Below are 14,319 nucleotides of genomic sequence, written 5' to 3' on the forward strand. Positions count from 1 at the left end.
TAAAATTATTTGAAGAAAGGAATTTCTTAACTCATGTTCTCAGTTCTCTGTCAAAGAGGTTTCTAGACATGTCCACCACCTATTCAATTCTCCTTTTTTCAGTAGAAAATATAAATAAAAGAAAGATTTTCTGATTACTTTTTATACCTCACCTATACCACCAAATATAAAAAAAATGTCCTTCCCTCAATCTTTTTCTTTGTAAGTGGAGTGGAGTGGGCACTATGCAATTGTGCGGCTGACCATGAGGTGGCACTGGTTCTATACCTATCGTTCTAAGAATGCCTCAGAAGCAGGAGAGTTACTAGGGGATTTGCTTTTGATTGGCTCAACCACCAACAAAAAGGCTGTCTTGGGCATGAGAGAACAAGAACTAAGGAATAGAAACAACTCCTCAGAAAAGAGAAGTTTGGGAATCATTACAAATTTTATCAAGACAGGATGGACAGCGTGCTGGAGTGTGCAGTCATAGTCTTCTGGCTTCAGCTTGGCTGTAAGTTAGAGGTTCAGAGATAAAAACCATACTGTCCCATTTATCCAAAGCTGGGGAGACAAAATAGGGGTTTAATCTCAGCTCATCCCAGGTTTCTTGTGAGAATTTTTAAAACTGCTGAACTTAAAGCTTTGTATCATTTCTGGTTTTGTTTTCCTCCACAGGGTTGAGTGGAGAAGACCAGGTGAAGCAGAGTCCTCAGAAGCTGAGCGCCCAGGAGGGAGAAGGCGTCAGCCTCAACTGCAGTTACACAGTCACCAGTTTTAGAGGGCTGCAGTGGTACAAGCAGGATCCTGGGAAAGGCCTCGAATTCCTCTTCATCCTGTATTCAGCTGGGGATGAGAAGCAGAATGGAAGACTGAGAGCCACACTATTCCAGAAGGAAAGTTCTCTGCACATCACAACCCCTAGTGCTGAAGACTCAGCCACTTACCTCTGTGCTGTGGACACACAGTGTTCCTCAGGCACCTGCAGTCTGTACCAAAACCCTGCATCTGGGGCTCTGGAATAAGGGCATTTCTGTTCTTCCTCCTTGACGAAGTATTGACTAGGTACTGAGAACCTCTTTTCAAGTGGTCCTATGAAGAATAAAGCCTTGGGACATAACCGGACTTCTCTCCACCCCCACTTGTTCACCAACCCAGTGCTCTCCAGTCCCTCAGCAGAACCTATGGAGGTAGCAGGCCTGTGAGAAAGGGAGCTTGACCTTCCTGCCCAATTGGGGTCCTGAATTTATTTTGCACTGAGCCCTATAAATTAGTTAGCAAGCTCTACTTAACTGACTGGGTTTGTCTATAAAATATAGAATAGAAATGTCCTTATTCCTAACCTCAAGAGTAAATCATTTAATATTCCACAGTAACTACAGTGTAGTTTTTTTTCCTGGTAAATATCCTTTATCTGTCTAACCATTGAAAAAGTTCCTATAGAATAAATTTTATCAAATCATCAAAATGTATTTCTCTATCTGTTGGATGATTATATATTAATGTTGTAAGTTAAATTGATTTTCAAATGATAAACTAACTTCCATTTCTTGAGTAAAATGCATTTAGTAATGTTATACTATTATTTTCATATTGCAACATCTTTTGCTATTATTTTGTTAAGATTTTTGTTTTCACATTTCTGAATGATACTGGTATTCAATGTGTTTTTTCAATGTCTATGCCAGATTTTGATATCAAGATTATGCTGGTTCATTAGATGAGTTGTAATTTAACACTCATTTTCTATTTATAGAATATTTTATGTAAGATTTTTATTAATTTTTTAAAAACTTTCAGAAAATCCACTAGTGAAGCTATTCAAGCATAGAATTTCACTTATGGGAGAGTTTTATTAAATTATGGATCCAATGAATTTAATAGTTAAGGGATTCTTCATATATTTTATTTTATCTTGTGAAAATTGGTAAATTATACTTTGTTTTCCGTTCATCTTTTATTATTTGCTTCCTTTACTTTCTTTGGATTTAACTATTTTTTTTAGTTCTTTGAGTTGTAAGTTTGACCTTGATTTTCAAATCTTTTTTTTCCTAACAAATCTATTTAAATCAACAAATTTCCCTCTAAATTTTGATTTAGCTGTACCTTCTATATTTTGATATATTATATATTCATTATTATTTAACTAAAATATTCTCTAATATTCATCAGCCCCAGACAGGGATTGCTGGGTGGATCCCAGTCAGGGCACATGCGGGAGTCTCACTTTCTCTCCCCTCCACTCATTAAAAAACAAATAAATAAAAATAAAATAAGAAAGAGGAAGAGATAGCTAATCACAGAGGATTTAATTAGCTCTATTTCAATCTGCTAATTATCACAGATAGGCAAAGACTTAAATATGCAAGAGATATAAGCAGAGTGAATGGAGTCTGAAGTCCTATCTTTTACATAAGACTAAGGATAAATTTACTCATAACATACTCTGAACTACAGAATCAGCTATTCACACACCTCCCTGTTGGTTGAGGAGAAGGGAAAGACTGGAAAGAAAGAAGTGGAAGTTTCCTAATTTAGGGAGAGAGAAAGAAGTATTCTTTTATCTACATCACCTGATTTTGATCAATTTAAACCCTGTGGGTTTATAGCTTACAGTCTGTCCAATGTAGTTAGGGGAATAAATCAGAAATTATCATGGGATTTTTGTTTCTACCTGCCTCCATTTTGTCATTCTTATCATTACCATCATCATCATCTTTATTATCATTTATTGAACCATCACATGCCAAGTCTATTAGTCAGCACTTTACATACTTATTAAATATTCCAAAAACTATGAAGTAACATTAACCCATTCTCACATGAAGGAACTGAGGCTTAAGTACTTAAGGAATTTCTGAGATAATGTAAATACTACAGGCACCATAAAATCATATTAAAAAATATAAACTTCGGAGTTAACTAATTGAACAGTATAGTTTATTGTACATTTAGGAATCATGTGAAGAATTTAGTCAGGAGAGACACTTTGTAGAGTGTATGATTTTCTGACCACTGAACTGTGTACCTGAAATTAGTACCAAATAATGCTGGATGTAAACTGTATTTAATAAAAAAAAAATTTTCTTAAAAGCAGTGGATGGAAAACTGCTTTTTTTAGTCAGCGACTTGACGATTTTGGTGTAAGTGCCTGTGAAAACTTACTCTGCAACTGGAAGACTGCAGTATTTCAGGAAGATGGATGAGGCAGACCTGCAACTGTTGTGCTTTAACTTAAATAAAAGATGCTTAGAGAATCTCAAACCCCACCTTAGAATGCCTCGATGCAGGTAACACTTTATTTCTGATTACATCTGCCAGATAATCTTTAAAAAAAAAAAGAATAAAGTATGCAGGCTTAGCTAGAAATAAATAATAAAGAGTTATTCAAGGGTCTTAGAGTTTACAAACCAGAAACAACCAGGCAATAAATAGCCCATGTACTCCAAAAAGTTAATAAGTTTTATAGTAAAAAGTGCATTTTTGAGAATAATCAGTCCTACATTCTTAGCCTTAGGATTTTTTCAGGATGGTTATTAGTCAGATATCCAGAGGTCTGGATAATGGCTGTCAGATGGTCTGGGTGTGTGAGTCTGTAGGAAGGTACCAGAGGGTTATCTGGAGGTCTGGTAGATGTCTAGATAGATGTATACCTAGGCATTGGCACCAGACTGGAAAATTTAAAACTTTTAAGTTCCCAGGCTAGTTAAAACAAGAATAGGGTCTGTTTTTATCCTTCATAATATTAATATTTTAGCCACTTGAGAGGTTAATACCCCCAAATAACTGCTTTAAAAGACAGAGCTCACCGAAATAAAAGAAAAAGTGTTTGTCCTTCTGTCCTTGGATATCTGCTTCTGAAGCAGAGCTTGATCTACTTTAGCATCTATTTATGTAGAAGACAAAGACATTGGAGAAGATGGTGAGGAGGAGAGGAGCAGCAATGGGCTACCTGGGGTTCTCCATGAGGCATGGAGAGGACTAGTGTTCTAGTGGGCAAGTGACACTCCTGAAGGCAGCAGGGCCTGAGCTGCCCTGCCACTGCCCCACCCAGGAGAAGAGAAAGTAAGAAGTTCTGGAAAGTGCTCCCTGAGTGGGGATTGACAGGGAAGGGAGAATCCTGCTTTGAGGAAGTCCTGAGGACCTGGGTGCTCTCTCACATCGAAGGCCTTCCCCACACAGGGGCTGTCACTGGTTGGCCAGGAAAGCTTCACCTGCTGTTTTGTCTTCTTAATCTTTTTCTTCTGCCCTAATTTTGAGAAAATTGGAACCAAAGGAAAAAATGGGGAGAAAGTGAACAGAGTAGGCTGTGCTGACTTCACTATAGGCAGAGGTGAAGACTCAATTTTAGAAAGCAAAGTCGAGACAAAGATAAAACTTTTAAATAGAGATGCACTGAGATTTACTTAACTGAAAGTGGCCCAGAGATCTTGCGGTCTTCTTTTTAAGATATCTCTACAGGGATAAAGTTCATCATCCCCTCAAAGGACCTTATCGACACTTAAGCTTCTTTGCTTTTCTTTAATACTCTTTTATCTCCCCCTTTGCTCCACTTAGAAAATTTTTTGTTGTTTATTTTTGTTTGTTTGTTTGTTTTTGTCTCAGGTAGGCAATGTTGTATTATTTCATTGTATCATTTCTTAAAACTATAGCTTGTGCAAGATCATTTCGTTTGCCTACATAGCTGAAAATTTTGAAATGAAATGGTGAAAAGTTCTTCCTTCCACTGAAAATAAGATCACACACAAAGGGAAAGACAGGAAGTCACTATGCAGCTTTTTAATCTTAATTCACTTTGGTTCATTTTTTGTAGTAATAAAGAAAAGTAGACTTTTTGGTGGGAAGGAAATTATTTTACTCAATCTATTTCAGTTCTCTTAATTCTGAGCAGATCACAAGAAAATGTTTTCAAGGCTACTCCCTCCTGCCTTTCTGTTTCTCCCACCTTTCTCTTCTCCTCTGTGTGTGTGATCACCAGGCACACATAAATAGTGAGAAAATGTGGGCTAAGAACAGGGTTTGGGGGTTATAAGGATGAGAGCCATTTCAGGTCTCTCGTTTCCTTTATACTAAGATGTGAGTCTACAAATGCCATCCTAGAGACACGTGATCCCTAGAGGCATTTTAGGATACCAGAGAATTGAGATACTTGGCTTTGATCAGACTGTGACCTGAAACTTTCCGGCCACTTTAAGTATCTCACCTTCTGCATCTTACTTTCATTTGCCTTTCCTGTCATTTAGATAGGATTCTTCCATCTGTCAGGACTGTGTGAGACTTGGTGGATTTTCTGAATGTAAAGAAAAACATGTTGAGCTTCTCAGAGCATTGGATCTCCAAAAACATATTTTTCTCTTGGGCCATGAAAAAGCAATAAGAAAAAGATGCTGGATGGCTATTGTTCTCATTTTTCTCTTTCAGACTCAGCCTCTTACAGTTTAAAATTCATAAATTCTCTTAAGGAACCCTTTGATTGAGCAGAGATGCCTGTTTCATATTTTCACCAGGGACATGACAAAACCTGGGGACATGAATCAACTAAGAAGCTGTCATCTCATTGGCTGACTCTAGGCCTGGAGACTCCTCACAGTGACAGATGCCAGGTGAAGGGATGCCTGGTAGAAATGCACCTAATATATCTCTGTTCTGTTACCTTCCCTAGCCCAGGTTCAGACATAGAAGCTGAGCTATGAGCCCTGGACTCCAGTATCTCTTTGAAATATGAGGCAGGTGATGAAGTCGTTTGTGCTCATGACTCACCAGAGCCTAAGAAAGGATGATATTTGAAAGCAAGGGATCAGAAGAGGGACCACTACTTTCACTTATCTTACCGTCCTTCACCCAAGATGTTTAGAACAAGAGTTCAGATCAAAGTTGATTACTTTGTAAGGAAGTCACATCCTCACTGTAAGAGCTGCATCACAATCACATCCAGTATATTAGTCTGCTAAGATCGTCTTAACAAGTTCCACAGACTAGCTGACTTAAACAATAGAAATTTATTGCCTCACAGATATGCAGCCTAGAAGTTTGAAATCAAGGTATTGGCAGGTTTGTTTTTTCTGAGGGCTGTGAGAAAAAAGTTCTGTCCCAGGCTCCTGTCCTTGGTTTGTAGAATGCCGTCTTCCTACCCTTCTTCACATAATCTTTCCTCTATGTGGGTTTCTGTGTCCAAATTTCTCCTTTTATAAAAACAGCAGACATATTAGATAAAGACTCGCTCTAATGACATTATTTAAACTTGAGTACTTCAGCTAACACCCAAGCTACAAATGAGATCACATTCGGATTTACTGGGAGTTAGGACTGCAACATATGAATTTGAAGGAGACAAAATTCCTCCTCCACAGATCACTGAAGAGCTTTCCCTGCTATGAAGAATTTCTTTTTTTTTATTTATTCATTTTAGAAAAGAAAGGGAGAGAGAGAGAGAGAGAGAGAAAGAGAGAGAGAGAGAGAGAACTCCCATATGTGCCTTGACCAGGCAAGCCCAGGGTTTCGCACTGGCGACCTCAGCATTTCCAGGTTGACGCTTTACCCACTGCGCCACCACAGGTCAGGCTGAAGAATTTCTTTTTTTGAGAGATGGAAGACAGGAGGACAGGACAAACAGACAGGAAGGGAGAGAAATGAAAAGTATCGACTCTTATTTGTAGCATCTTAGTTGTTCACTGATTGCTTTCTTATATGTGCTTTGACTGGGGGGGCTCCAGCCAAGCCAGTGACCCCTTGCTCAAGCCAGTGACCATGGGGTCATGTCTATGATCCCACACTCAAGCCGGCAAACCCACTCTCAAGCTGTTGAGCCCATGCTCAAGCTGATGACCTTGGTCTTTCAAACCTGGGTCCTCAGTGTCCCAAGCTGACACTCTATCCATTGTTCCACCACCTGGCCAGGCAAAAATTTTTTATATTCATTGGACCCAAGAAGAAATGGGAGACGGCATGGAATTCTGCCATTTGTTCAGTGAGTGTAGATAATTATAGCCATATTTTTCTCTCTGTGTAGGATGGAAATAAGAGAAAGTAGGAGTGAGAGTTAGGGAGGAAATATCAAGAGGTACTGCATCTTTACCTTAAAATTTACCCAGGTAGTTTGGAGACAATCATATTTTCACTGTTAGGAGTTATGTGTAATGCTAAGACCCCACAGTGCTGAAAGACTAGAAGTAAACATATCCTTTTTCACTCCTCTTTCAAAGGAAATGAGGATATTATTTGGTATTGATAGCTTTAAAACTAGGGCCCATAGTATTTGAATTGAAGAATAAAAAACAATGTGACTCATGAAATGGCTTCTCTGCCCATAACTGTGAACAGAAAGGTCAGTACCCTGATCCTGTACCAGGTCACCCTGGAAGACAGCACTGTGTATTATGGCATTGTGAGAGATTCATAGAGGGTCAGACTCACCCTCTATGCCTGTCTATCTGGTGGGGAAGGGGAAATAACACCTATTCAAAGAGAACATTATATAGAAAATGTGAGCTTAATGGAATAAGGTGAGAAAAAATAAGGAGGAAAGGGAAAAATAAGATAAAGTTACATGAAATAAAAAACTGAACTGGTGAAGGAAAAAACAGGAAGAAGGAAGAAACTGATATATGTCTTATCTCCAATCTAACATCTCATCCTTGCCTAAGGTCTAATGTGAAGTTTATAAATTTAACATTATTCCTCTCAGCAATGTATGGGTTCTCTCAGGTTTTTTCAACTGTAGTACATACATTTGAGAAATTAATTAGTCTTGAAAGCTTCCTAGAAAGGGGCAATTATGTTACTATTTCTTATTTCAATTTTTGCTTAGTTTGCTATATAGCCATTAAGTTCTATATTTTTATTATTAAACAAGTTATAAGTTAATATTTAATTGTTTAAAACATTGAGGCAATTTAAGCATAAGGAATAAAAAATAATAATTCTTTGCTCTGTTCTTCATAAGACCTCAATTATTAAGTTTTACTGAACACATTTCAACTGTTTTGATTCATTTACATATATATCCATAATAAACATACTGTTTAAAAACATAAATGATACATAAATATAAAGCATTGCAATTTGATTGAATAATTCAGAAAAATAATTTTTGCAATCCAAAGATTTGTATAATTATTTGTTTTCACAATTGTAGAGTATACTCTAGTATAGATCTACCATAATGTATTAAATACTTTATTGACAGATATTTTTATTTTTACTTTTTTTTCCGGCTGCATATAATGTACAATTTTATACAGCCTGACTAGGTGGTAGCACAGTGAATAGAGCATCAGCCTGGGATGTTGAGGACCCAGGATTGGAACCCCAGGGTTGCCAGCTTGAGCACTAGCTCACCAGTTTAAATGCATGGTTGCTGGCTTAAACCGAAAGGTCACTGAATGGAAGGCCAATGTCACTGACTTGAGCAATGGGTCTCTGGCTCAGCTGGAGCCTCCCACTAAAGGCACATATGAGAAAGCAACCAATGAACATCTAAGGTGCTGCAATGAAGAACTGATGCTTCTCATCTCTCTCCCTTCCTGTCTGTTTGTCCCTAGCTGTTCCTCTTTTTGTCTATCTCTCTCACAAAAAAAAAATTGTACATATTTTATACAGTATGTTCTTTAAGTAAGAGATGGGGAGGCAGGGAGGCAGAGAGATGGACTGCAGCATGTGCCTTGACTGGGGTCCACCCAGCCAGCCCACTAGGGGGCAATACTCTGCCAATCTGGGGCTGCTGCTCTGTTGCACAGAATCAAGCAGTTTCACTCAGCACATTCAGTGCCTGAAGTGAGGCCATGTAGCCATCCTCAGTGCCCAGGGCCAAATTGCTCAAACCATTTGAGCCATGGCTGCAGTAGGGAGAGGAGAGAGAGGAAAAAAAAGAGAAAGAAAGGGGAAGGGTGGACAAACAGATGGTCACTTCTCCTGTGTGCCCTAACCGGGAATCGAACCCAGCACTTTCACACGCTAGGACAATAATCTACCACTTAGCCAGCTAGCCAGTGCCTCACCTACACTTTTTTGGCAGCCAACCGGCCAGGATCTATACAGGTATTTCTTAAGAAAGAATTCACAGCCAAGTGAAACTTTTGGCATCCAAAGAAATATAAATAACTTCTATAAATCTTTATTAATTTATGCTTCAGCAATTAGGTACAGAGTGCCAATCTCCTGACGTTATCACACACACTGAATATTAATATTATAATTTTATATTCTTTTTAATCTGTGGTGAGAAATGCTATAAAACAACTTTTCAAGAAAGTGTAAGTGGATAGAGCATCAGCCTGGGATGCAAAGGACCCAGGTGTGAAGCCCTGAGGTCACCAGCTTGAGCACAGGCTCATCCGGCTTGAGCATGGGCTCACCAGCTTGAGTGCAAGGTTGCTTGAGCATGAGATCATTGACACGACCCCATGGTTGCTGCCTTGAGCCCAAAGGTCACTGGCTTGAAGCCCAAGGTTGCTGGTTTGAGTCCAAGTTTGCTGGCTTGAACAAGGGGTCACTTACTCTGCTATATGCCCCTGGTCAAGGCATATATAAGAAAGCAATCAATGAACAACAAAGGTGCCTCAAAAGGAATTGATACTTCTCATCTCTCTCCCTTCCTGTCCATCTGTCCCTATCTGTCTCTCTCTCTCTCTCTCTCTCTGTCACACACAAAAAATGGAAGTATAAGTTAGAAACCAGTCATAAGGGCTGAAGTGACAAGAGGAGGGGGCAGATATAGAAAAAAATTTAGATTCCTTTTCTAATATAAGCATTTATGCTACACATTTCTCTTTATGTACTGATTTAACTACATTCTACAAATTTGATATTTTAAAAAATTGTTTTCATTCAGAATAAACATTTCTCTGGCAATGCTGTGCTCTGTCCCTAGATGGCAGTGCTCCCCATTTCTGTTTCCCACCATGCAGATCACTGCCTTTGTGTGTGTCTTGTATCTGGTTGGCTGGGATGTTTCTAGTAGAAATGTGTGAACATGTGAGATAGCACACCAGATCCTTTATCTTCTGACCCTTCTCAAACCTAGAGACACAAAATCAGTTCTCAGTGAGTATAAGTGACAGAAAGAATGGACAAATTCTTGAGCCTGCTCACCTTTTGGCTGCAACTAGGCTGTGAGTCAGAGGGATCTGGAAATGGGCAAAAACAAGCAACTTCCGGGATATTTCTCCCTAAGGAGAAAAGAGAAAGATAGGGAGGGTAATTATGTAATTTTCTGGGAGTTACTGTGAAAATTAGAAAACTAAATATAAAATTAATTTCCAAAGAATAACCAACCACTAACCAACCCCTTTCTTTCCATGTTCTCTTTCTATACAGGGGTGATCAGTAAACAGGAGGTGAATCAAAGTCCTGCATCTCTGACTATTGAAGAGGGAGACAGCTTGTTTCTCAACTGCAGTTTCACCGATGGCGCTATTTACTTCCTTCAGTGGTTTAGGCAGGACCCTGGAAAAGGGCTCACATCTCTCTTGTCAATTCAGTCAAATCAGAGAGAGGAAACAAGAGGAAAGATTAAAGCCTTGTTGGATAAAGCATCAAGACATAGTGCTTTATACATTGCAACTTCTCAGCCCAAGGATTCAGCTACCTACCTCTGTGCTGTGAGGCACAGTACATAACAAGCACCTGTCACCAACACCCAAACCCTGTGGCTGAGGTTCCAACCACATATCCTTTCCTGAAGCTGAGGAGTCACTCTCCATTAAGAGGTTTTCCAAATTGACTCTCTCCTCAGATAGAAACAATTAAATATATATATAAAACATAATATAATGGACTAAAATAAAATTGTGAATTCTTTGATTTTTAGATTTTTATCAACAAGAAATTAAATAATAGCTTTATTAAGATTAATTTACAGGTCATACAGGTCATTCTTTTAAAGTGAACAATTAAGTGGTATCTAGTACATTCACAGTGTTGAGCAACCACCACCTCCATCTAGTTTTAAAACCACCCTGAAGGGAAACCACCACATACCAGTTGAGCAGTTACTTACCATTCTCCCATCCCCTAGTCTTGGTAACCACCAAACTCTGTCTCTATGCATTACTTATTCTGTACCTTTCATAAATAATACAGTATGTGTCCTGTTGTGTATGGCTTCTTTCACTCAACGTAATGTTTTGGAGGTTTGTCCAACCCTGGACCAATTGGAGAAAGGCAAACTTTCACCCCTGACCAATCACATAGGGTGCCTGACTTCTAGTTAGCCTGCTTACATTATCCCCATTTTTTCCCCTTTGTTTTGCTAGAAGTTTGTCAGTTTTATTGATCTTTTAACCAACCAGCTCTTTGTTTTATTGATTTTTCTCTGGGGGTTTTTTTCAATTTCATCAATTTATACTTTTATTCTTATCATTTTTCTCCTCTTTGTTTTGGATTAATTTTTCTCTTCCTTTTTTAGGTTATTGTGGTGGGAGCTTAGATCTATTAATAAGTCCTTGTTTCCTTAAAGGCATAATGGTCTATCATCAGAAATATTCCTGTATTTAAAGCTGTATCCCACCTCTCTAACTGGTTCCAATACTCTTCTATTTTTATTCAACACTGTTGCCATATCGGTGCACTCCACTCTATGTAAACTAGATTCCTTACCTCTGCTGGAGGATGCCTTTGCTTATGTTCTTCCTTTGGTTTGAGGTGGCCTTGCTTATATCTCAAAAAAGATAGCCTTAATCATATTAAGGTTTTTATTAACTTCTTGCTAATTAGCCATAAAATTTTACATTGATGGCAATAACATAAAACTCATAGTACACCTGTACAGTAAGGACACCACTGTGGTAGGAAAATTCTAAGATGGTGCCCGAGAATCTGCCCCCCTGGTGTACGTGCCCTGTATAATCTCCTGTCCTTGAATTTGGGCAGGACATAGAGATGATGGAGGGCACTTGTATAATTAATTTAAGTCTCTAATCAATTTGACTTTAAATTAATGAATAGGGAGATTGGTGGGCCTGATGCAATCCCATGTAGGCTCTTTGAAAGAGACTGAGGCTTTTCCTGAAGCCAGAGAGGTTCTCCAGCTAGTATTAAGGAAGCAAGCTGCCATTAGTTCTACAGCTACAAGGAAACGAATTCTGCCAACAAACACATGAGTTTGGAAGAGGACCCCTACTCCTCAGACACACAGCAGTCTTAGCTGACCCCTGCCTTGCAGCCTTGTGAGCTCCAGCTCAGCTGTGCCCAGACTTCTCACCTACATAAACTGTGGGATAAATAGGTGCTGTTGTAAGTCACAGACTTAATAGTAACTTGTTACATAGCCATAGGAAACTAATACAGACTAAATAACTGAATACCATGTAAAAATGTCTGAATATAGCCTATTTTTTCTCCTAATTTATGATCTCATTTGATTCACTTCTTATAACAACATTTGCCACAAGTCTTGGTTATTCCAGGAGAGTACCATTCATAAATGTCATATATTTCAATTAGAATTTATTAAGTAAATAATACATAAGTTTATGTTATTGTTTTGCCTGACTAAAATGACTCATGTAATAAATTCATAGGTTAGGCCTGTTTGGTTGGCTCAGTGGTAGAGCATTGGCCCAGCTTGTGTATGTCTCAGCTTCAATTCCCAGTCAGGGCAAACAGGAGAAGTGCCCATCTGCTTCTCCAATCCTACTTCTCTCACTTCTCTCTTTCTCTCTCTCTTTATTTTCCTCCTTTCTTGTAGCCATGGCTTGATTAAAGCGAGTTGGTCCGGGGGTGCTGAGGATGGCTCCATGGCCTCTGCCTTAGGCACTAAAAAATGGTTCTAGTTGCAGTGGAACAGGGATCCCAGATAGGCACAGCATCGCCCCCTAGTGGGCTTGCCTGGTGGATCCCAGTCAGGGAACATGCAGAAGTCTGTCTCTGCCTCCCCTTCACTCACTATATAAAAAAATAATAGCCTGACCAGGCAGTGGCACAGTGAATAGAGCATCGGACTGGGATGTGGAAGACCCAGGTTCGAGACTCCGAGGTCGCCAGCTTAAGCACGGGCTCATCTGGTTAGAGCAAAAGCTCACCAGCTTGGACCCAAGGTTGCTGGATTGAGCAAGGGGTTACTTGGTCTGCTGAAGGCCTGCGGTCAAGGCACATATGAGAAAGCAATCAATGAACAACTAAGGTGTCGCAACATACAACAAAAAACTAATGATTGATGTTTCTCATCTCTTCATTCCAGTCTGTCCCTGTCTATCCCTCTCTCTGACTCTGTCTTTGAAAATAATAATAATAATAATAATTAATAAATAAATAAAAATTCATAGGTTAGTAAATAACCTTTTGTCAGAACTCAAACCTGTTATTTGGATTTAAAATGTAGATATTCTTATTATGATCCTCCCCAGGCTATAATTAGCATAGATAAGGGAGAAGACCTTTTCATTTTCTGCTCACACTCTAATCATCCAAAATTGTCAGAAAATGTCCCTAAGGTAATAGAATAGTGACCTTTCATTTTCCCTCTCATTCCACCACTTACAAGCCCATTCTCAACAGGGGTGAAGCTGGAGGGTGGGGCTTCCTGTCAACTGACTGAGCAGGGTTTGCTGAGTGCAGCTGATTGGTTACAGGTTCAGAAACATTTCCAGAACCAAATCGTACCACTCCCTATACCAGGGTGAAAATGTCCAGAGCAACACAACCTAGAATCATGAAGAGGCTGTTGGGCACTGTGCTAGGGCTCTTGTGCTCCCATGTTTGCTGTGAGTTGGGGCTGTCCCAGATGGGAGTCTGAAAGGAGTACTGTTGAGAGAGGAATGAGGAATTGCTCACCAGTCTTGCAGACTTTCTATCCTCTCGTGGTCTATGTGGCCATTTTCTGGGTTTTCTGTTATAGTGAACATTACATGTGACTGTTTCTCCCTTTCTCATCAGGTGTGAGAGGGGTGCAGGTGGAGCAGAGTCCTCCAGCCCTGAGCCTCCAGGAAGGAGCCAGTTCCACACTGTGGTGCAAATTTTCCACCTCTGTGACCAATGTGCAGTGGTTTCGCCAAAATCCAGGAGGCCGCCTCATCAACCTGTTTTACATTCCTTCAGGGACAAAGCAAAATGGAAACTTAAACGCTACGACAGACCCTAAAGAATGCCACAGCTCATTGCTTATTTCCTCTTCCCAGACCACAGACTCAGCCATTTATTTCTGTGCTGTGGAGCCACAGTGCTTCCCAGGCACCTGCAGCCTGTGCACAAACCCTCAGCTGGCTCAGCTCCTCCTCCAACCACAATCATGTCACAAGTCACCACATGGTACTTGCACAGCTCAGTATTCCACATCCACATTTATAGTGTTTTAACCAAAAATACTTTTTGTCTCTATAGATTTGGGATTTTCACCTTATCTTC

The 14,319-nt window shown here is 39.5% G+C and overlaps 1 gene segment (V, D, J or C); it reads left to right on the forward strand.

The window, feature by feature from the left end:
* The first annotated feature begins 354 nt into the window (after positions 1–354).
* LOC136335493 (T cell receptor alpha variable 20-like) lies at positions 355–1,004 on the forward strand. The segment is given in 2 exon segments: positions 355–493; positions 658–1,004. Coding segments are annotated over 2 exon segments (399 nt in total).
* The last annotated feature ends 13,315 nt before the right edge of the window (positions 1,005–14,319 follow it).

This window comes from Saccopteryx bilineata, chromosome 4, assembly GCF_036850765.1.
Source record: "Saccopteryx bilineata isolate mSacBil1 chromosome 4, mSacBil1_pri_phased_curated, whole genome shotgun sequence".
Classification (NCBI taxonomy): Eukaryota; Metazoa; Chordata; class Mammalia; order Chiroptera; family Emballonuridae; genus Saccopteryx; species Saccopteryx bilineata.